The sequence below is a fragment of the Lithobates pipiens genome, unplaced genomic scaffold (genome assembly GCF_037356315.1).
Source record: "Lithobates pipiens isolate NorthernLeopardFrog02 unplaced genomic scaffold, aLitPip1_a1.2 Scaffold_23, whole genome shotgun sequence".
Taxonomy (NCBI): Eukaryota; Metazoa; Chordata; class Amphibia; order Anura; family Ranidae; genus Lithobates; species Lithobates pipiens.
In genome coordinates, this window is record NW_027507785.1 from 244,779,609 (window position 1) to 244,803,814 (window position 24,206).

Consider the following 24,206-nt stretch of genomic DNA (forward strand, 5'->3'; position numbering starts at 1 on the left):
ACGTGTTTTTTGGAGGGGATCATTGGTGTCCTCAGTGCTGAGAAACAGATACTTATCCATCATGCCATGCCTTTAGAGAGGTGTGTGATTGGTCCCATTTTTTTTCTTGCAGCAGGACAACATCCCCAAACATACAGCTAATGTCATTAAGAACTATCTTCAGTGTAAAGAAGAACAAGGAATTCTGGAAGTGATGATTTGGGCCCCCACATAGCACTGATCTCAATATCATGTCTAAGATTACGTGAAGCGACAGAAGGATTTGAGGCAGAATACATCCACAGAAGATCTGTTGTTAGTTCTATGACTAAATCTGTGGAATAACCTACCTAACGAGTTCCTTCAAAAACGATTGCAGGTGTACCTAGAAGAATTAATGCTGTTTTGAAGATCACACCAAACGTTGATTTGGAGTCTGGGAATCCCCTAGATCTGTCCCTGGGGGAAGATCTCCTGGAGTTTTTGCATTTAGAAGCAGGGTGTCCCTGCCTCTCATGCTATTTCTTGCCTCCTCCTTGGGGAAAAATCTTGTTAGGCTTGATTTACACTAATGTGTTTTTTGATGCATTGTGCATTTTTCAGAAATGCAGGGACATTTTTTAACATGAGTTCCTATGGAACATATTCACAGCAATGCATTTTTGTGCCTCTGCATTTTTGGAAAGGGTCGGGGACCTTTTTTCCACAAAATGCAGCATTTTGCGTGTAATAGACTTCAATGGACCCACATCCAAAAGTAAGTACTGTGTTTTTACAGCGATTCTGCAGCTATTTGCGTTTTGCAATCTGTGTTTTTTTTAGCTGTATATTCACTGTATATAACTTGTTGCCAAGGCGGGGGCCATGAGGCCAGCTGGCGCTTCCTTAACAACTAATAAGTCATCAACTGTCAGCGAGCTTTCCTGATAAATGTAAAAAAAAGGATTGCCGGCAAAATAAAAACGGCATCGCCCCCCCCCCCCCCCCCCCCCCCCCCGCGGTCCATACCAGGCCCTTGGGTCTAGTATAGATTCGAAGGGGGCCCCCCAAGCCAACATTTTTAGAAAAATGGCGTGGGGTCCTCCCAAAATCCATACCAGACCCTTATCCGAGTATGCAGCCTGGCAGGTCAAGAAAGGGAGGGGACGAGCGAGCGCCCCCCTGAACCATACCAGGTCACATGCCCTCAACATGGGGGGGTGGGTGCTCTGCGCACCGCATCCCAAAAGCACCTTGCCTCCATGTTGATGGGGACAAAGGCCTCTTCCCGCCAACCCTTGCCCGGTGGTTGTTGGGGTCTGTGGATGGGGGCTTATCGGAATCTGGAAGCCCCCTTTTACAAGGGGCCCTCCCAGATCCCGGCCTTCCCCCTATGTGAATGAGTATGGGGTACATTGTACCCCTACCCATTCACCACAAAAAAGTAGTGTAGTGTGAAAAAATACAGTAGACAGTTTTTGACAAGTCTTTTATTAAAGACTCCGGTGTGTCTCCGGTGTGCTTCTTCTTCTGCCGCTGACGACCCTCCTCCGATGCTGTGTCCCACTGAACTGCCTGCGCCGATGTCAAGCATTTCTTGGATAATGATGGGGACGTGACCATCGGATGATGTCAATCTGGAGGCCCCACCCCCTTGTGACACCATGCACCCATTATGCCCTGGGTGGTGATGTTACAATGGGACGGGGTCTCCGGGTGATGTCATCCTATGACCATGCCCCCAACATTATCTAAGAAATGCTTGACATTGACGTGGACAGATCAGCAGGATGCAGCATCGGAGGAGGGTTGTCGGCAGCAGAGGAAGAAGCACAATGGACAAAGAAGACTGGAGAAAGAAGACGAGCAGAAGAAGAAGCGGGAGGAGGAGAAGCCTAGAGGAGGAAGATGCAGGAGAAAATGCAGGGCCCCCTGCCCCAAAGCACCCACCCCCCCCCCCCATGTTGAGGGCATCCAGCCTTGTATGGTTCAGGAGGGGGGTGCTCGATCATTCCCTCCCTTTCCTGACCTTCCGGCTGCATGCTCGGATAAGGGTTTGGTATGGGATTTTGAGGGGGAACCCCACGACATTTAGAAAAAAAAATTGCGTGGGGGGAGGATCCCCTCTGTATCCATACTAGACTCAAGGGCCTGGTATGGACCTGTTGTTTTTTTTTTACTATTTTTCATTTTTATTTTTTTTTATTTTTTTTACATTCAGCTGGAAAGTCCTCTGATAGCTGATGATCGTTTGTTAAGGACAGGGCGGCCAGCTTCATGGACCCCTCCTTAGCAACCAGCTATGTACAGTGTAAAAAAAAATCAAAACGGAGCAAAATCAAGGAAAAAACATGTGCCCAAAAAATGCGGCAAGCACCACAAAAAGCACTGCAGAAAAGCTCAAAAGCAACATTCATAGATGTGAATCAAGCCTTATGCTTGGTAATTATGATAAGGATCAGGGAGACCTTTTTATAAATATGTAGCTATTGTATTTATGTTTTGCTGTGTCTGAGATTTCAATGTTTTTTGTAATATAGGATATATTTTATGATGATGTAATGTATTTTGCAATCCTTTGTGAAATGATTAAAAAGAAATGAAGGCACCTAAATATTAGAAAATCAAATAAACATTCTTAAAATTAAAAACTTCAAACAAAATTATATTAGTGTATGTCCAGCTGAAATGCCATGATAAGACTGTTGTGCACATGATAAATTATAACTTGATAAGGTCCTATAGTGATCTTTATGAAAAAAAATTATTGCTACTTTCACTCACCTGATTAAACCTAGGTACATTCTGCATGCAAGGAAATTTGGTTGAAAGGTTTGGCTGTACACGTTATTTGTTTTTTTTCTCATCTGCTTGTCCTCAGTAGACCCTGTTTGTGACTGATGTGTTGTCTAAAGTGACAATCTAATGCCGCGTACACACGACCGGACTTTTCAACATCAAAAGTCTGACGGAATGATTCCGGCAGACTATTCGATCGTGTGTGGGCTGCAGCGGACTTTTGATTCGCAAAAGTCTGACAGACTTTAGAAATGGAACATGTTTCAAATTTTTCCAAAAGAACTCCGCCGGACCCAGTTCCTACCGAGAAATCCGCTCATTTGTGTGCTAGTCCGACGGACAAAAACCGATGCGAGGGCAGCTATTGGCTACTGGCTATGAACTTCCTTATTCTAGTCCGGTCGTACGTCATCACATTCAAATCCGTCGGACTTTGGTGTGATTGTGTGTGGCCAAGTCCGTTCATTCAGAAAGTCCGTCAGAACTCTGTCAGAACTCCGTCAGAACTCCGTCGAAAGTGTTGGACCTAAGTCCGGTCGTGTGTACGCGGCATTATGCTCTATTTTATGACAGAGTATGTAAAAAACAGAAATAAATATTATGAAGTGTCTGTTTTTGTTTGTTATTTTTGAAAATTGTATTTGTGCTAAAATTAATGAGAACTACATTATTAAAAAATATATATGAATTACTGACATGACAATTTGTCTTATTTTATTATACACAATTTGATGTACAGAAACATACTGTATGTCAATATTGGATAATGGTACATGCAGTACTGATAACATGCCTCTGCAATCAAAGTTGCCAACTAAAAGTCCACCTAACTACACATTAAACAGTAAACATGCCACTGAAAAGCTTTCAAAGGGATTTTCTAGTACATAAGAAACTGTCCCCACTGCGTCTAGTAACATATACAAAGCATTAGGAAAAGTCTTCAGAAAATTCATGCAAAAATTCTCATAACATTCTCAGAACCTGTGATTATTATTTTAAAGGTTTTGTTTGCAAAGGATAGACTTTACCAAATAAAAACCACATACATTGTTAAAAATGTGTTCTTTTAAGAAAACATCCTTTAAACTTTCTTGTCACTGTGGTCCACACTAAGTGTTGATTTGACTCACTAATGATTAGAAAAACAAACAAACTTTCTCAGAACATTCTTTTTCTTAGAATTTTTGTTCAAAATTCTACCTATTTTTGGCTAGCTTTAAGTTGGACTATGGGCAAAATAAAAAATGCAGCAGTCTTTGTTTACCTAACTACCTTTACAGAGCAAGCTGCCCAGCTAAAGTAGCAGTTTCAGACATGAGAGAAACAATTTAACACTGACAAGGGTGTAATGGTAGAATTTACGGAACCCTCATAAAGCTGTGTGAAAAGGCAAGGACGCCATGTTGTTCAGAATTCAGACATGATAGTTTGTAACACAAGTTGGTGAATGGTAGCAGTGGTTCCCTTCTCATTCCCCCAGGAAGCCTCTAGTGCAATACACTGTTAACTGATGCCAGTACCTTCTTATCAAATCAGGACGCAGGCCCGCTCTTGCCTACTAGCCGAATCTACACTTCTGTCTGGAAACCCTAATAAAATTGTCTGACTTGTCGCTTGAGTGACTGGAGTTTTAACAGATATCTGCAGTTTCCGCCCCTATCATAAATTCCGTAGCAATCCCCATTCCTGATAGACTGGGTAATAGCCAAGACTCTAAAACTTCAGTGTATTTCATAACTCATAAAATAGTAATAGCACAGCCAAAACAAGGACATATTTATCTCCCTTGGTTAATTTGTAACATTTTAAGTTCAAACACCCTTATATTAGAGAATATGGGGAACCACTGGCACCCCTTATCCCTCTTAAGTAACATAGACATCTGAAACATGTCATATTTATATGCATTCCAAAGTAAATTTCACTCTGAACAATAATATTAATGTTAGCAGTATGTAAACGGTAAGTATTCAGAGATATGAATACTTACAGAAAACTGTATCTGGGACTTGGTCATAAACATGGTGACATTCCAGCAACCCCTCCTTAGACCAGACGATTGGTCGGATGGTCTCTATCAATAACCCCTTGAAGTGAATAATTGTTGCATTGTCTCTTTATTACTGTAATATCTTTGTTTTGCTTTTTTGCATTTTTCTTGCACCATTTTACTCTTTTCATTATCAAACTATATTTTGAAAAGTGTTAAAACTGTCTCTAAATGTGCTAAGGAAAACTAAAATAATGCCTGTCTTTTGAAGAGCTCTACTGTAGTATAACCATCTGAACATACCTGTCTATGGTGACAGTGTGTGTTACAGACATTTATTCAAAAATCATAAGTGCCATTGCTGTTGTTATGAAGGGTTGATAGGCCCAAAATTAAATGATTACAGTTTAAAAGGATTAATTGCTTTGTTAACATAACCCAGCAACAATTAATCTCAGTCTGTTGGCACTTCGATTGTGGTCCTGCAAGAGGAAAAGTGTTGGTGAAGAAAGTGGCTGAGAGTGTCGTTGCCTAAGTGACAGTGTGTTGTGAGGTTGACCAGTCTTTTTTCAGGAGTTGGTGAGAAAGGCAATGATCTGGCACCATGTTTCGTCACAAAGGGTGCTAATATTGATCAGTTTTTATTCATTTAGTTAAAAAAAGGAAAAATTTTTCTATACAGTAACTGCTTAAGAAGTTTTTAGCTAGAGTTGGGCTTTAGTTTGTTAGTCATTTATGTAAAGTCCATCTACTATTCCATTTAACACTACCCTCCACATATTGACACGTTGCTTTTAAATGCTTGTTTTTGGTTGGCAGTTTAAGATGAACACAAGGCCAACAGCTAAATATGCATTTTAAATATACATTAGATCTACTGTCATTAAAGTGGTTGTAAACCCTTACAAACCTACAGGTAAGCCTAGATTAAAGCTTACCTGTAGGTCCAAGAAATATCTCCTAAACCTATACGGTTCAGGAGATATTTACAAACAGACAGCCACCGCTGTCTACGGCGCATGTGCCGTAGACAGCGGCACGCAGGCGCACTGGGCAGGCCACAGAGCGCGCCGATATGCCGCTTGTGTCGGCTCCTGTGCGCATGCACGGGAGTGACGTCATCGTGGCTCCGGTGAATCACAGCCCTGGAGCAGCGAGACCCGGGAGTCACTCCGGGATACATGGCAGCGGCGAACATGAAGATGGAGGACCGCTTCGGGGGCTTCGTTCTCAGGTAAGTTATTCATAATGAGCTAGTATGCTATTAAAGGTATAAATACCTTTAATGATTTGAATACCTAACTGCATTCATTTGATGTTCCTAGGAGGGGGTCATTTTCCCAGTGGATTTTTGGGGTTGATTTCTTAGCAACTGAGCAGCATTCAGCAGCAGTGCCTTTGCTCCAAAATTGTAATTATGTAACCAGTTTTTCTAACTGCTAATCTGATTATAGCTGGTAATGTATAAATGCAGTGAAGCACTTAAAATGAGTAGGGGCTCATTCACACATTTCCAACCTCATGGTTTGTGTTAACATGAGTTATCTCACACATTAACAAGTGTTATATTTTGAATGGGCTGCTAAAGTACAAGAATGGACAAAAAACATTTTTATTCTGATACAGCCTACCATAAGGCATAGTAATGCATCACGGTGCATTGTGCTGCACGGCAGCATGTGAGCATTGAAACTGCTTTATTTTGGTGTGTTGGGGTGCCATTTGAAATGAATGACACTGCAACATGCTTTGGTAAATTACATACATTACAGCACAGGTGTCAAACACAAGGCCCGCAGGCTGAACCCCAGCCTGCCGAGCCTTGCCATGTGGCCCACAGTGGCCTTCGGACACCACCTCCAGCTCTCACCCGCTCTTTCTCCCATCACTTGTAAACACAGGAACTTCTGTGTTTACAGTGACAGCTATGGTCTCGGTGAATCCCCGCTCCTGTTACTGCGCATATGGCGGTTTCAGGCTATACAAGCCGAGCACAGAGATGCTGCAGCCGAACAGGCAGCTTACAAAAATTAACTCCTTACACACCGTTCGGTTGGCTGGACACACAGGCACAGGCTGAAACGAAGGAAACACAGGCTGGATGAACCACTTGAATGTCAAAAGTTGAGTGCTTATTACCAGGGATTTCACAGGGGGTGGTAGTCTGGTATTGGGGGGGGTGGCAGTAGTTGGGTGGGTGGTGATCTGCTAGTGGGGGGGCTGGGCATTAGTTGGGGGGTGGTGATTTGTCAGTGGGGGTCTCTGCTAGTGGTGAGTGGCCGGGAAGTAGTTGGGGGGTTGGGGATCTGGTAGTGGAGGAGCGTTAATTGGTGGGGTGAGCTGAACCTCCCTGAATCCTGCATGTAGCTCACCCATGGATCCTGCACTTTGTACACAGGGCACGTTTGAACCCTGCATTCTGTACGTAGTGCAACTGCTGAACTCTGCACTCTGTGTGTACCGCACCACTAAACTTTGAACAGTGCAAGCTGTCCACAGCGCAACGCTAAACTGTGCATTCTGTCCACAGTGCAACCCTCAACCCTGCACTCTGTCTACTGCGCAACCCCTGAACCTTGCACTTTGTCTACAGTGCAAGCCCTGAACCCTGCACTCTGTCCACAGCGTAAGCACTGAACCCTGCACTCTGTCCACAGCACAAGCCTTGAACCCTGCACTCTGTCCATAGTGCAACCCCTGAACCCTGTACTCTGTCCACAGTGCATCCCTGAACCCTGCACTCTGTCCACTGCGCAACCCTCTGCAGTCTGTGTGTAGAGCACCCCTAAACCTTGAACAGTGCACTCTGTCCACACCGCCCCCCCAAACTGTGCACTCTGTCCACAGTGCAACCCTGAATCCTGCACATTGTCCACTGCACAACCCTGAACCCTGCACTCTGTCTACTGCGCAACCCCTGAACCCTGCACTCTGTCCACATGGCAATCCCTGAACCCTGCACTCTGTCCACATGGCAATCCCTGAACCCTGCACTCTGTCCACATGGCAATCCCTGAACCCTGCACTCTGTCCACAGCGCAAGCACTGCACCCTGCACTCTGTCCACAGCACAAGCCCTGAACCCTGCACTCTGTCCACAGTGCAACCCCTGAACCCTGCACTCTGTCCACAGCGCACCCCTGAACCCTGCAATCTGTCCACAGCGCAACCCTGAACCCTGCACTCTGTCCACAGCTCAACCCCTGAACCCTGAACTCTGTCTACAGTGCAATCCCTAAACTCTGTCCACAGCAAAACCCGGAACCCTGCACTCTGTCCACAGCGCAACCCCTGAACCCTGCACTCTGTCCACAGTGCAACCCCTGAACTCTGTCCACAGCGCAACCCTAAACCCTGCACTCTGTCCACAGTGCAACCCCTGAACCCTGCACTCTGTCCATAGCCCAACTCTGAACCCTGCACTCTGCCTGCTGCACACCCTCTGAACCCTGCACTCTGTCCGCAGCACACCCTCTGAACCCTGAACTCTGGCCACAGCGCACCCTCTGAACCCTGCACTCTGGCCACAGCGCACCCTCTGAACCGTGCACTCTGTCCACAGTGCACCCACTGAACCCTGTACTCTGTCCACAGCACACCCTCTGAACCCTGCACTCTGTCCACAGAGCAACCCCTCAACCCTGCACTCTGTCTACAGCACAACCCCTCAAACCTGCGCTCTCTACGTAGCGCACTCTTGCATTTTTTACGTAGCACAGCTCCCAAACCTGGCCCTATATATACATCATACCCCTGAACTCTAAACTAATTATTATTTAAATTAAAAAAAGCTGTTATAATTAAATGCAGAGGAATTATTTAATATGATAAAGAGTAGATACATAGTCTTAGATATACAACCGGCCCCTTGAGGACAACCATATTGCTGATGCAGCCCTGATTTATTTGAGTTTGACACCTCTGCATTACAGTAATCTATAAAGTATTGTGGCCGGTGTTGCCACCTACCAGGTTGAAATTTACTGACACAACACTCAAAATTTACTGGCATAGCCAAGTCTTTACTTCCAAAAGTTGAAAAGGCAAAAATTCAAGTACAATATGCAATTTAGCAATGTGATTTAAGGTAGATATTAAGGCAAAAAATATATTTATTTTATTTTCACTATAGTAAGTAAGTAGTTCAGGCGGGCAATAAATTCAAATGGGCAGGCGCACACACATGAAATTGACTCTCACAGTGACACTATCAGCAGTGTGCAGCATCATAGATGGTGACACCTCATCAACATGACAATTTCCTCCTGAGTCGCAGTGACAGTCTCACTACATGGCAGGTGGTCCCTTCAATCCACTCCAGTCCAAACAGCACTCACAGTCCAGCTTCCGACTTGCTCTTGTACTGCAGACCCGTATACGAAGCCCTGGCCACTCCGCTCAGCTCCCTTGCACCATAACATAACACAACATGCTAAGGCACTGCCTCTGCCAGACTCTGTGCTGCCTGGACCAACTGTAGCAGGCACTCGGATTACCTTAGCCAGCACATGCACAGTTCCGAGCCAAGCATCAGCCATATTTTTAGCTGCCAATGTTTTGCTGTCACTGGCATTTACAGGCAGAAGAAGTGCCTGTTTTTACAGGCTGCCAGTAAAAATGCTGACGGTTGGCAACACTGATTGTGGCCCTCAGTCTAGTTTTTCCTAACTGCTAGTAGTACTCGTTACTGATGAATGTTTCCATCACTAAGAGACAGAGAGAAGAACTGTCAGGATGCAACTCAAAAGAGAAAGTTTCTTAATGGACTCCATTCTAACTCTTATTTTTTCCTCCAGTTTAGAAAAGGAAATGAAAGAAGACTACATGTGACTGCATGTGATAGAGAGCAGAAAGTTGTTTTTTTTTCACTTTGATCAACCTCACCTAAGGCCCCTTTCACGCAGGCGCTTCCTTGAAGCAAAATCCGCTTGCTTACAGGGGTATCTCTCAGGTTGATCCCTACTGAGAAGGCAGATGACAGGTCAGTGTCCGCTCCACTGTGTAGAGCAGACATGGACATAGTCCCACTCTTTCTATGGGGCAGTCGGATGAAAACAGACCGCCTGTTTGTCTGTTTCCATCCGATGCCATCTAATCTGACCTGCAAGACGGATGGGAAATAGGACCACCATCCCTTTGCTTTTGGCGGACAGGATCGGATCGGATGGCGGCGGGTGTCCAGGGACATGTGTCCGCTGACATTTGCCGCTCCATAGAAGAGACTGGAGGGTCCGATCAGGTCTGACTGAAAAACTGTCAGGTGGACCTAATCGCACAGCCCCTGTGAAAGGGACCTAAAGCATTTCCTGTTCATGCATAGAATAAAGCAAGTTACATAAGATAAAGGGGTTCATATTTGTACAATCAGCTCAATTATAGCAGCTCAATTTGTTTCAGATTCTCATTTCTGGCTGTCTTTTCTTCCTGTGACAGCTCACACAACAGATGGTTATATTTATAATAATGCAGATGAGAATAACTGTTGAACATATTATAAGTGTTACTAGTGTTACTAAATTCTGGTTTTCTGAATTGTCATTTGGAGTAGGTTCAGGAGTTTTAGGAGGTTCAGACGTTGTAGGAGGTTCAGGTGTTGTAGGTTCAGGTGTTGGAGGAATGAAGAGAGCTGCTTGGGCTGTATTGGACACATCAGATTTCTGATCAGCTTTATCAAAAGCAATTATGGCAAAGTAAAGGATAGTGCCATTCTTGATAGCTACATTTTCTGGTACAAATGTGAAGGTTTCAGTGGATCCAGCTGGAAGAGGTGTAAGACTAGAGATGTTAACTTGCACTGCGCTGTCAAAGTTATCTCTGAGATCCCTGGGGTTGACACTCATTCTCAAATCATATCCAGTAGCTGAAAAATAAGTTATTATTAGTATTTACAATATATATAAAGCAAATTGAAATAAATGATCTCATATATTTGTACTGATGTATTAACTTTTATCAGCAGTTATTAGGTATTACTATGCAGATGCTTCATGAAATCGTTACCAGTGTTCATAACAAAATAAAACTTTCTCAGCACTCAAACCAATTAATCACCAATGACAACCTAATTATATACTGTTTCTAACATTTAGATTAAAGACAGAGTTTGCATACATTTAAAAATATAAAAAGTTACACTGCCATGAAAAGGCAACCCTGCAAATATATATATATATATATATATATATACACTGTATTCAGTTTTGTGTACTGTTTCGTTTGCACAGTGTTCACTTAAAGCTACCCCAATTTCTGGTGTTCTGCTGATCCTATCCGCAGGCAGCTGTAGCAATTACAGTTGGTGTATTGTGCCATCTGCACAGTGTGCACCTAAAGCTACCACAATTGCTGGTGTTCTGCTGATCCTATCCGCAGGCAGCTGCAGTAATTACAGTTGGTGTACTGTGTACTCTGCACAGTGTGCACTTAAAGCTACCCCAAGTGCTGGTGTTCTTCTTATCCCATACTACAGGCAGGCAGCTGCAGTAATTACAGTTGGTGTATTGTGTCATCTGCACGATGTGCCCCTAAAGCTACCCCAATTTCTAGTGTTCTTCTGATCCTATACCGCAGGCAGCTGCAGTAATTACAGTTGGTGTACTGTGTACTCTGCACAGTGTGCACTTAAAGCTACCCCAATTGCTGGTGTTCTTCTGATCCTTACCACAGGTAGCTACAGTAATTACAGTTTGTGTATTGTGTCATCTGCACAGTGTGCACCTAAAGATACCCCAATTGCTGGTGTTCTTCTGATCCTATACCGCAGGCAGCTGCAGTAATTGCAGTTGGTGTACTGTGTACTCTGCACAGTGTGCACTTAAAGCTACCCCAAGTGCTGGTGTTCTTCTTATCCCATACTACAGGCAGGCAGCTGCAGTAATTACAGTTGGTGTATTGTGTCATCTGCACGATGTGCCCCTAAAGCTACCCCAATTTCTAGTGTTCTTCTGATCCTATACCGCAGGCAGCTGCAGTAATTACAGTTGGTGTACTGTGTACTCTGCACAGTGTGCACTTAAAGCTACCCCAATTGCTGGTGTTCTTCTGATCCTTACCACAGGTAGCTACAGTAATTACAGTTTGTGTATTGTGTCATCTGCACAGTGTGCACCTAAAGATACCCCAATTGCTGGTGTTCTTCTGATCCTATACCGCAGGCAGCTGCAGTAATTGCAGTTGGTGTACTGTGTACTCTGCACAGTGTGCACTTAAAGCTACCCCAATTGCTGGTGTTCTCATACTAATAATACTACAGGCAGGCAGTTGATTCTCTTAGCTGCAGTATATCAGTATATACGTCCCAGCTTTGTGCAGCTACAACTCTCTGCAGGCCATTAGTATGTCTGGAAGGCCAACAAGGAGAGGCAGACAGTCACGAGCCAATAAAAGAGGGCAAGCAGGCTCTGTGTCTAGAGGTAACAGTGCTGGTCATGGACACGGTGCATCCTCAACAGAACGTGGCCATGGCACACGCTTATTCTTTTTTTTCGCCAGCTGGCCGCGTTGAGCCGCAACATGCCAAAGACTTGATAGAGTGGATGACTAAGCACTCCTCATCATCCTTATCCTCTCTCACCCAGGCTCAGGGTACTGTCAAAGCAGCTGCCAACGCAGCCTCTTCCCTCGGCTCAATGGCATCAGTCACTGCTTCCCTAGCCCCACCATGTCCTCCTGAGGAGTCCCCCGAACTGTTTGAGCACAGTGTTGGGTACATGCTCCAGAAGGATGCCCAGTGTTTTCAAGGCTCTGATGATGATATCCAGCTAGAGGAAGGCAGTAACATGAGCCTAGAGAGAGGGGGTGCGCAAGAAGGACAGCAATCTGGCAGTCATGTTCCCCCATCTGCAGCATACCACCAGGTTTGCTTCAGTGAAGAGGAGGGGGGGATGATGAGCTCACTAACTTCACATGGGTGCCTGATAGGAGAGAGGAGGAGGGGCCCATCTCCAAGACAGGATGCCCGCCAGGGGCCAGCTTAAGGGCAGCACAATGACTGCATCACACCGCAGAGCTCCAAATGTGCAGGGAGCTGCCTCTGCGCGTTGTTCCAAAAGTTCTTTGGTGTGGGCCTTTTTTGAGACAAGTGCATCAGATCACAGCGCTGCTATTTGCAACATATGTCTCAAGCGTATCTTGCGTGGCCAATACATTAGCCACCTGGTCACCATATGCTTGACCAGACATATGTCAACCTGCCATGCAGTTCATTGGCAAGCGTACCTAAAAGGCCCACACCAAAGAACAAAGCGGACCTCTCCTTGCTCCTCATCAGCTTGGATCTCCAACCCCACTATACCTTCAGTCCTCTCTGAAACCTTGTAGGAGGTGGACTTTGTAAACTCAAGTTTGGATAAAAAAGTTCATGCTTTGCAATTTAAAAATGTGTTTAATAATGGGGTTCTTTTGTATTGGTACCCATTAAGCAGTTTTTATTTATTTGATTACATTATATACATAAGGGGAAGGGATTCATTGTGGCAACGGCAATGTTTGCAAATATTTATATGATTCCTTTTTTATATTCCGCTCGTTGCTGTGCTCATTTGCATAGTGCGGATAGGCATGATGGGATGAGCCGTTACCATGGTAACGTTTGTTTAAATTCACAAGGGCTTCCCTGAGGTCTTTGCCTGTTATCGTGTAGATTCGTACTACACGACAGGATGTGTTGTTACCTTGGTAACTTTCGTAAACATGGAGAGGCTGTCCGTCACGTCGTGCTCACCGTAAGCGCACTATAGGAACCCCGTATTGTCTATTCATATATCGGGTGTCACGTAGTTTCCGTGTCCGCTGATGAAGTCCCGCCCATAGGGACGTAACGTACGGACGGAGATCACGTGACGTCACCCGCGGTCATTGATCATTTTAAAGATCGTATGAAGCTTCGTTATTGTAAGTGTGTTTTTTATGTATATTCATCATTAAAACGTTTTTCTATGGAGAGCACTATGGCCTGTCTTTCTATCCACATGGTCTGAGGAATTGTGAATACTGCTATATACCGATCCAGTGTGGGTATTCCACGAACGTGTCAGTTCATTTGACTCTGAATGGGAGAAAGCTGTGTTTTCGTTTGTGAATCGGTCGGATATTGTCGGAGAGGAGTACAGCGATTGGATGAGTTGATATTTAAGTGCATACGACCCTCTGTAATTTAAAGGGTCCATACGATGAGGTGAGCAGCCAATTTTACCATTGGTGGTGGTCCCCCCTTGGCACTAAGTCACTTTATGCATGAACTGACTGTATACCACTGAAGATTCCTCACGTGGACTTTTTGACTCAAAAGCTATCTTTGGACTTTTTATTAATTTTAATATGTTAGTAATCATTTTATTTTAGTTAGAGCGCTGTACCATCTGTTTGATATATTGTATTTTGGGATTTGGTAATTGATCCTTGGTGTTCAGCAGCTTTTCGTAAAGGGGTTGTACTGCGCTGATTTTTTCTGTATTTATACTCTCTGAAACCTTCACTGAGAGGAATGAAGGTGTAGAATTAGGTGTGTCACAGCCAAGTACAGCCAAGAACAATCTGCTAGCAGTACACCAATGTCTGATTGCACCAGGCAAATTTCCCTGCCCCAGCTGCTGCATCGCTGAAAAAAGTTCACTCCCAACCATCCACATGCCCAATGGTTGAATGCTAGCTTGGCTAGATTGCTAGCACTTTAACTGCTGCCTTTTCAGTTGGTAGACTCTGCCCCCTTCCGTGAGTTTGTGGAATGTGCGGTTCCTCAGTGGCAGGTTCCCAAACGCCACCTTTTCACATGGAAGGCGATTCCGGCTCTCTACCAGCATGTGGAAGGCAATGTCTTGGCCTCACTGGACAGGGCGGTCAGCGGTAAGGTGCATATTACCGCTGACTCATGGTCCAGCAGGCATGTACAGGGACATTACCTATCTTTCACCTTGCATTGGGTGACTCTGCTGGTAGCTGGGAAGGATGCAGGACAAGGTACAGTAGTGTTGGAGGTTGTTCCGCCACCATGCCTGGTCCTGGACAACGTTTTGCTGAGGCTTCAGTCAGTCACAGAAGGAGCAGTGGAGAAGGTATCCGTCTGACCGATGCATTCAGACAATTTTTTATTCCGCTGCCCCAAGGTATGATCAGTTCCAGCAACCATTGCCAGCATCTGATTTACATGGTGCAGGAATACCTAGGGGCAAGATCAGACTTGGACACCTTTTTCACCAAAAATCCTCTGGGTTACTGGGTCTTGAGGATGGATCACTGGCCAGAGCTTGCCCAGTATGCAATTGAGCTACTGGCCTGTCCTGCATCCAGCTTTCTTTCAGAATGCTCATTCAGTGCTTCTGGAGGCTTTGTAACCGAACACAGGGTGTGCCTGTCCACCGACTCGGTTGATCGAATGACCTTCATAAAAATGAATCAGTCTTGGATCACCACCAGCTACCAAGCACCTGATGCTGATGTAACCGAATAATTTTTTGGGAAATGTCAGATCCCTTCAAGACTGCCTATGTTGATGCTGAGTGACTATCCTCTTCCTCCTCAATGATCATGCTGATAGCTTGTAAGAACATTTTTGGCTCTGGGCACCGCCAACAGTGCCTAAGGCCCGATTTTTCAGGCCCTGTTTAACAGGGGTGTGTAATTACAATTTTTGATGCATTACTTTGCAGCAGGGCTCATTCCTGTACTCCAACTAGAGTATCTGGGAAGGGTTGCAGTGTTGTGGCACCAGTGCCTAAGGCAACATTTTTCAGGCCCTGTTTAATAGGGCGTGTAATTACAATTTTTGATGCAATATTTTGCAGGAGGGTTCGTTGCTGCGCTCAACTACAATATTTATGAGCGGTTGCAGTGTTGTGGCACCAGCATCAGTGCCTAAGGCCCAATTTTTCAGCCCCTGTTTAACAGGGGCGTGTAATTACAATTTTTGATGCAATACTTTGCAGCAGGGCTCATTCCTGCACTCCAACTAGAGTATCTGTGAGGTGTTGCAGTGTTGTGGCACCAGTGCCTAAGGACCAATTTTTCTGTCCCTATTCAACAGGGACATGTAATTACAATGCTTGATCTAATATTTCACAGCAGGGCCCATTCCTGCGCCCCCCAAGAGTAACTGTGACCTTAGGCACAAATTTCTACAGAGCATATAGGGCAGGCCTTTACTTTCAAACATCCAACTTACAAATGTCTCCTACTTGCAAATGGAAGGAGAAAACAGGAAGTGAGATGAAATCTACCCCTAGGAAGGGAAATTCTCTCCTGTAAGAGTTGATACGGGAAACACGTGTCTCGTCTCCACTGATGATTTATCAACAATCCTTGTTTCACTAAAGACCCCAAATTTTCAAAAAATATTTGTCATTGGGACAGAAAGTGAGATGAAATCTTCTGAAGAGGTGCACAGACAGCAAAACAAATGTTACGGGGGTGATAACCCTTCCCTATGTTTTCCAAAAAGCTTAAAAAAAATTTTTTTGGCTGGAGCTACACTTTAAAAATGTACCAGTTCAAAATTACAAACAAATTCTACATAACAATAAACCTACAGTCCCTGTCTTGTTTGCTCCACCTGTATACTGCTGTTCAGAGTATATAGGGACTGGGTGCCCCACGCTTTTCCTTTTTTTAATTTGGGTGCGGGGTTCCCCTTAAGATCCATACAAGACACTGAACACCTTAGTCAGGACTATGTAATGTATAACATAATGTATAGAGTACAGGGGCCATAAGTAAATCTGGCAATATATGGTTCAGTATTTTTCTTTCAGCCAGCCAGCCGAACAAAATAAATACATTCAAGGTGGATGTGGAAATCCTCCCTGCTGTGTCTTTGTATTCAGACAGAGGGATTCCCCCACTGTCAGAAAATACTGCTGATCAGCATTGCAGCATTGCAGTCACTGGCTGCATGTGATAATTGAATGCTGCAGGACTATTCATCAAAAGCAAGTCTATTGGACAAAACAATATATAGAGTGCAGCAGTCAGGATGAACCATCCTTTTCACATCAAATTCCCCCCTTACATCACAAATCTTCATCAGAGTCCCCCCTCTTTATCAGAGTCCTCCGCCTTATGTCAAAGTCCCCAGAGAGTCACCCTCTCCTTTAAGTTAGGGTCCCCAAAGTCTCCCCCCCTTACTCCAGGGTCTTCAGAGCCCCCCATCGACCTCATGGTCCCCTGAGCCACCACCCCCTTACATTAGGGTCCCCTAAGCCACCCTCCCATGCATCAGGGTCCCCAGAGTCCCAAAAATTATCCCCTACTTGTATTTGGCTCCCCAGAATTATATAAGGATCCCCAGAGCCCCAATACTTACATCAGACCCAGAGTTATCCCCTCCTTGTATTGGGCTCCCCAGAATTACCTCACTTTATATACGGGTCCCCAGAGCCCCCATACTTACATCAGGGTCCCCAGAGCTATCCCCTCTATATATACATTCAGTCCCCAAAGCCCCCTCCTTATATCAAGGTTCCCAGAGCCCCCCTTCTTAGATCAGGGTACCCAGAGTTTCCCCACCCTCACAATAGAGTTCTCAGACCCACCCCCCTTACATCAGGGTCTATACATTTCCCCCCTTCATTAGGGTCTCTATAGCCCCAATACTTACATCAGGGTCCCCGGCGTTATCCCTTCCATACTTTATGGTCCCTAAAGCCCCCATAACATTGGGATCCCCAGAGCCCCCTTTGTTACATCAAGGTCTCCAGAGCCCTCCTCCTTATATCACGGCCCCCAGAGTTCCCCCTCTTACATTAGGGACCCTAGAGCCCCCTCCTTACATTAAGGTCCCCAAGGCCCCCTCATTGCATCAGGGTCCCCAGAGCCCTCCTCCTTACATCAGGATCTCCAGTGCCCCCTCATTACATTGGGGTTGCTATTGCCCCCTTTCATTACATTGGGGTCCCCAAAGCTCCCCCTTCTTTCATCATGGTCCCCAGAGCCCCTAACCTTACATCAGGGTCCCCAGAGCCCCCCTTTATACATCAAGGTCCCCAGAGCCCCCCTTCTCAGGTTACGGTCCCCAGGGCCCCCCTTCTTACATCAGGGTCCCCAGAGCCCCCCTTCTTACATTGGGGTCCCCTGAGCTCTTATGCTTACATCATGCTCCCCATAAATTCCCCACGCTTACTTCAAGGTCCTTAGGTCCACCCCTCTTTCTTTGAGTTCATAGCATGCGAAGCACAGGGGTGGCAAGGCACTGGCAGCGGACAGGTGAAAAAGATAGTTCCACACTGGGGGCGGAGTCAGGCAAACAATGTGGTTGGTTGCTAGAAGCCAACCACTGACAGTTGCAAGCATAAGTCGGGAGGAGTGGCAGCAGCCAGGCCTGGACTGCAGGAGAAAATTCTGCTCTCCGAATGCTGCTCTCCGAATGCCGGGGGCGCAAAGTCATAGTAACCACGTGGTTGCTGGCTTGGCAGTGGAGAGCAGGAGCTGAGACTGCCATGGCTGGACAAAACTAGTGCAGGCTCAAGGGGCAGCTGCTTTGGACCCAACAACAATTACCAGGCCCTAGGCAGCTGCCCCTTTTGCCCTGCGTTAAAGACAAATCTGCTTACAGTATACATATGTATTTTTTGTTTTCTACAGAAGGGGGTGGGAAAAACATTCCCCAATAATTTTTATGTCAGCCTAAATTAAATATTGCCTTTATTGAATTTGGAGGGGGGCTTTTGTCTCTCTCCAGGCTTGCTTTTTAAAAAAACAATGCAAAAGAAGGAAACAGCATAATTTATTTATTTATTTATTTCCCAGTGATTCACTGAAAGTGCCTAGGCCACTCATACTCTGAGTGGAATGGAAGGCTGCATGCTGTCGTGCATGAAAGCTGCGCATTAGCCTTTGCAACCTGTGTCTCACAAGCCCTCACACAAAATGTGCATAATAAACTGTATTGAAAAAAAAACAGTGCGCCCCTCCAATTATCCTTAAATCCAACTCTAGCTGCTATCAAACAGGTATAAATTATATAAAAGTGGAATTTGGGGGGACCCCCATGCAATTTTTTTTTTTACTTTTGGTTCAGGGTTCCCCTTAATATTCATACCAGACCCAAAGGGCCTGGTAATGGACTGGGGGGATCCCATGCTGTTTTTTTCGTGACTTTTATCTGTATTGCCAGGACCGAAAATTCATTATAGCCACGAGTACTTTTAAATTACTTTTTTTTCCCTCTAGAAATGTCATTTTGTGCAGGAACTGTTCCAAACACGGAAAAAATGTGCCATTTTACAGGCATACTATAGACACCCCCCCAGGTACGAAATTTAAAGGAAAAGTTCACTTTTATTGTTTCACTTTAGGCATTATTAAAATCATTGCTCCCGAAAAAACTGCAGTTTTTGAAACTTTGATTATTCATGTCCGTGTCCCCGTTTTCGTGTGTTCTGCCTAATTTTTTGCCAGTTCGGCATGTTCTGGTGTGAACAGAATGGGTGCGGGGGGTGTTGGGCCCATCCCTACTGACAACCTTATGCCCCTGTACATTATCTCATTAATACACCTTTGGGGCAGGAATGGTACTCCACAAGGACTACTTACCATTACCCTGGTCCAGATCATCACCTGTTGCTGTCCAGGATAACACAATTGTTTCTTCTTCTATCTTTGCTACTAAATCAGTTATTTTCTCAGGTTTGTAGATGTCTGGTTGGGGACCTACAGGCACATTGGATACCACAAATGAACTACCTGATGCAGTTCTAGAGAATAATCCCACTTTAAGATCATCTTCGCTGATTTGAGGCCTTGGAGGATTCATAGTAACGTTACCTTAAAAAAGAAAAAAAAAGGCTGTATGTCTTACCAGGTAAGGTAAACTTTGTGTTACATGATAAATAAATATATGCAGATGCATGAACATACACACAAACACACTTATTCCAAATGATATCTACATGATACAAAAAGTAATTAGGTGAACAGCAAAGAGGAAACAAGAGGAAAGAAAACAATATCTCTTGAAAATAGCAATTAAGGGATATGTTCACCTTTAGTAATGTGTTACATATTGCACCCTTATTTAGGTTGTAACATGGACTGTGCTACTAAGGCAGCAGCTCTGCTCACACCCCCGACTCCCATTGTGACAGTGGGCAGGGGATCCCCATAAAATCCTTTACAAATAGTGAGGGTGTGTGGGGCTCCACTCAAACAGCTCATTCATTCACACATATCTGTTAATGAGTGACCTACAAGTCTTGTCTTTCACCCCGACAGATGGATTTAAGTTTTGAATGAACTGTGAAGGTGCTGATGAATGCTCCCGAAGTTCATTGACACTTCCTGCACTTCAGTAACTGTCTGCTCATATGGGAGTAGGTGTCAATGTTAACTTAATAACATCCCATACAGCACATTCCTGTGTGATTCATGGTGTAAACCATGCCTTTGGGGATAACTGTTACAGTTGCCAGTGTGCTTATGTTAGCTCTGTCAAGCCCCCAGGCTGGTGTGACAGTTGGGCAAATGTGTAGCATCATGGCATCTGCAGATGTAATTAGAGGCTTAGATCTCACTATCCTTAGCAGAAAGGATGGTTTGGTTTTGCTTTAATAAGTTGTGTAACAGGTGTGTCAATGAAAGCACTTTCATACTCCAATTAGGTAAAGTCAACGTACTATTTGCATACAATGGTCTTACCATTATCTACATAGCCAGGAACATACAGAGCGCGATTTCGAGGCAGTGTCAATCTGGCTTTATTGTCAGTACTTTCAACGCGGACTTTTAAACCATATCTTCCATTAACTGTGAAAGTTGTTAAATATCTAGAGTAGATGCCATCATTCTTAACAATGTCAGGACCTGCAATAAATCAGGACACCTTCAGTGCACAAAATCCTAAAACATACTAAAACTGTTAAAGAATTTGAAGAGGTTTAAATTCATTTCATAATTAGCAGTGAGCGAAATGCCCTAGGTTCAATTTGAGCAGTATTCATCCCTATTTATAATATAACAGTATGACAGCATTGGAAAGCAAACCAAGGGCTCTGTCCAACTATGTTGAGGTATAAACAAGGGAAATATTAAAGGGACATCTCTGAAATGTATGCACATATTCCCATGCTTTACCTCATTAAAGGTCCTGCTACTACATAACAAATACTGTGAATTTTGGCAGAAATGCACTCAGCTTCTAACTTGCTGTTGTCAGCTGGCAACTCAGTGCATTTATTGGACAGAAATCAGAAGGAATGGTGTCTGCCTTGCACAGTTTTCTTGTGCTGAACTACAGAATATTTCCTCCTCTCCTTATCTCCACAACATAGGAGAAGGTGTTCAAGGTAAGAATTAGGAGGAGCTATGGATTCCTGACAGGATCAATATTTGTCTGCATAACTTCAGATATAACAAAACACTTTCAATTAAATATTTAAAGTAAAAATAAACCCATTGATGTAACAGTTACATTCAAGGTATGCTGGGAATGATACCTGTCATATTTGCTTGTGCTCAACCAAACTGTCAAACCATCAAATGGCTGGTTTCATAACTGATCACATGTGCAGCATCAAGGCAGTTACAGATCAGAAGCTAAGATGGTAGCTTCCTTTTCTGAATACGATAGAAGGGTTCAGTCCTGCTTAATAGACCAAAAGAGAGCAAATAAGAAAAGTTAAAGCAAAGCTTCATCCAAAAGGGGAAGCTCTACTTATCTGTCTCATTCCCCCCTGCACTGCCACATTTGGCACCTTTTGGGGGGAGCATGTACCCGGTAAGGGGGGTTGTGAGGACAGGAATGTGAAGGAGACTGATAAAAGGGGGGGGCAAGAGGACAGGACTCTGAAGGAGGAGGGGGTTATACAAAGGGGGGGGGGTGAGGACACAGATGTGAAGGTGGGGGTTTTATGAAGGGGGGCTGAGGACAGGAATGTGGAAGATGAGGGGGCTGATATAAAGGGGGGGTGAGGCTAGGATTGTAAAGGAGGGTGATGACAGGAACTTAGAAGAGGAGGGGGCTGATATAAAAGGGGGGTGAGGCTAGGAATGTAAAGGGGGTGAGGACAGGAATGTGAAGGAGGATGGGTGTGATATAAAAGAGGGGGGTTGTGAGGACAGGAATGTGAAGGAGACTGATAAAAGGGGGGAGGGAAAAGAGGACAGGACTCTGAAGGAGGGAGGGGTGATATAAAGGGAGGATGAGGTTAGAAATGTAAAGGGGGGTAAGGACAGGAATGTGAAGGAGGACGGGGGGGGTATAAAGGGTGAGGGGGCAATGACAGGACAATGTTGAGGTTTTATGAACGGGGCTGAGGACAGTAATGTGAAGGAGGAGGGGCTGATTTAAAGGAAACAGAGGACAGGAATGTGAAGAGGAGGTCATATTAATGGGGGGGTGGAGTGATGTGAAGGGGGTTTTAAGACCCTGCCGTGAAGTTGGGGTCTGTGACGAAGAGGAGTGATCGTGATGTAAAGGGGACGGAGCTGTGATGTGAAGGAGGGCTGTGATGTAAAGGGGGGGGTGGTTGTGATATGCAGCATGGGGACTGAGAACAATTTTGTAATAACAGGATTTGAAGGATCTGAAGCTAGGTTTACATCATTGCTATCTGTGTTCTGCATGTAGACAGTCCATTCATTTCAATGTCTTACATGCAAAAATGCAGAAAAATAATTCTGACCATTTTTTTAAAATTGTGCTGCACCAAACAGTTTTAGTGCTCACACAAATGTGCAGTGTTTGCCGATGCCTTGAAGTCCCATTAAGAATCAAACAAGCAATTTGGACTTCTGCTGGAAAAAAGTTTTAAAGACTGGACCTCCTGCTTTATAGCAATAGCTTGAGTCTGATAAAGTATTCTTTTTTCGGGTATAACAACGTTCAAACTTACCTGATCCATTATCTAGAAGTTCTAAAGTAATTGGAGCTCCAGTTGTTGGTTCAATGATTGCTGTGACCTTTGCATTTATTACAGGCACAAACCCTTGATGGACAGAAGCATAGACTACCATGGGGCTGGGGTAGTTATTAGCATCTTTATCCATATGTGCATTTACAGTAACTGGAGGCACATCTTTGTCTACTGCTTTGGAAGTCACTGTGATGCCTATGGCTTGAGTCGTATGAGTATTGCAAATAGTATAGCGCCAGGGTCCTACCTGCAAGTAGAAAAAAGGTAATACTTTAATGAGGATGTAAAAACTGTGAAAAAATGTTTTTTTTTTATCTTTTTGCATTATTGCTCATGAGATCATACCAGAAAGCTTTAAACATGCAGATTCGTCTTTGAAATGTGTTTTTGTTAAACAGTTTTGAATACAAAGACTAAAGATAACAAAGTGGATGGTAAATCTCTAATTATGTAGACTCTATTATGATTATTGTGGCTCTGTCCCACATCAGGGTCATTTGTAAGCTAAGCATTCTGAAGAAGAATGCGCAGAAGAACATCTATGCTTACCTGTCCAGTGGTCCTTGTCTCCCAAACACTGTTAGCTTTCACCAGCTCATATAGCTCTACATGACTTGTGAGGCAATGGGAAGAACAACAGCGTTTGGTAGATGAAGCAGCTATTCAACACACCTAGAAATTTAAAATACCTGCAGTCGACAACCAAAAAAGCACTGGAGCTTTAGGACTTGGGCTGCTGGAAAGTTATAAATGCTTTACTTAACAGACTGTGCTTCATTTACACTTCAAAGGGAATGTGCACACTTTAAGTTCACATGGCGATTTTAGTGAACACATATTTTAAGAGATTTTTAGCTTAACCGCTTGCCGAGCATGCACTGTACATATACGGCAACAGTGCAGGCCGGCTGTGCAGAATCACTTATACAGTATTTTTGGGTAGGGGGCATGCACGTGCGTGCCCGCCCACTCAGCTGTGCTGTGATTCATCACAGCACATGCCAATCACCGGGTCCTGGCCACTGATTGATCACCGACACCCAGCTATGGGCTCTGAGTCTCACAGAACACAGCTGTGTGAGTGTAAACAGCACACAGCTGTGTTCAGTGATAGGGGATCTAGTTGGTTTTTCATTCCGTGCTAAGCAGGGAATGAAAACAACTGGATCCCCAGGAAAAGTAGCACACAGTACACAGAAAAACACATGTTAGGCACACATTTATCCCCTCGATCAACCTAGATGTTAACTTCTTCCTGCCCAGTGTCATTAGTACAGTGACAGTTCATATTATTAGCACTGATCACTGTAATAATGTCCCTGGTAATATCAGTGGCAGTTAGTTACTTCCCACAAAGTGTCAGTTAGTGTCAGATTGCGTGCTGTCCCACTCTAAGTCGCTGATCACCACCATTACTAGCATAAAATATAAATAAATAGAAATTTCCAGTACATATCCCACAGTTTGTAGATGCTATAATGTTCACGCAAATCAATCAATATACACTATTGGTATTTTTTTTTTTACTAAAGAAATGTAGCAGAATACATTTTGGCCAAAATGTATTAAGCATGATGCTGCCACCACCATGTTTCACTGTGGGGATGGTGTTCTTT

General features: G+C 44.3%; 1 protein-coding gene across 1 annotated transcript in view; it reads right to left on the reverse strand.

The window, feature by feature from the left end:
- Positions 1–8,751: 8,751 nt before the first annotated feature.
- LOC143928227 (calcium-activated chloride channel regulator 1-like) overlaps positions 8,752–24,206 on the reverse strand; it is a 57,034-nt gene continuing 41,579 nt past the window's right edge. The window contains exons 11-14 of the mRNA XM_077452977.1: positions 22,570–22,837; positions 20,375–20,539; positions 19,274–19,504; positions 8,752–10,610 (exon numbers count right to left, since the gene is read on the reverse strand). Of these exons, the coding sequence (XP_077309103.1) occupies positions 10,144–10,610; positions 19,274–19,504; positions 20,375–20,539; positions 22,570–22,837 (1,131 nt within the window). The 3' untranslated portion in view covers positions 8,752–10,143. The remainder of the gene's footprint in view (positions 10,611–19,273; positions 19,505–20,374; positions 20,540–22,569; positions 22,838–24,206) is intronic.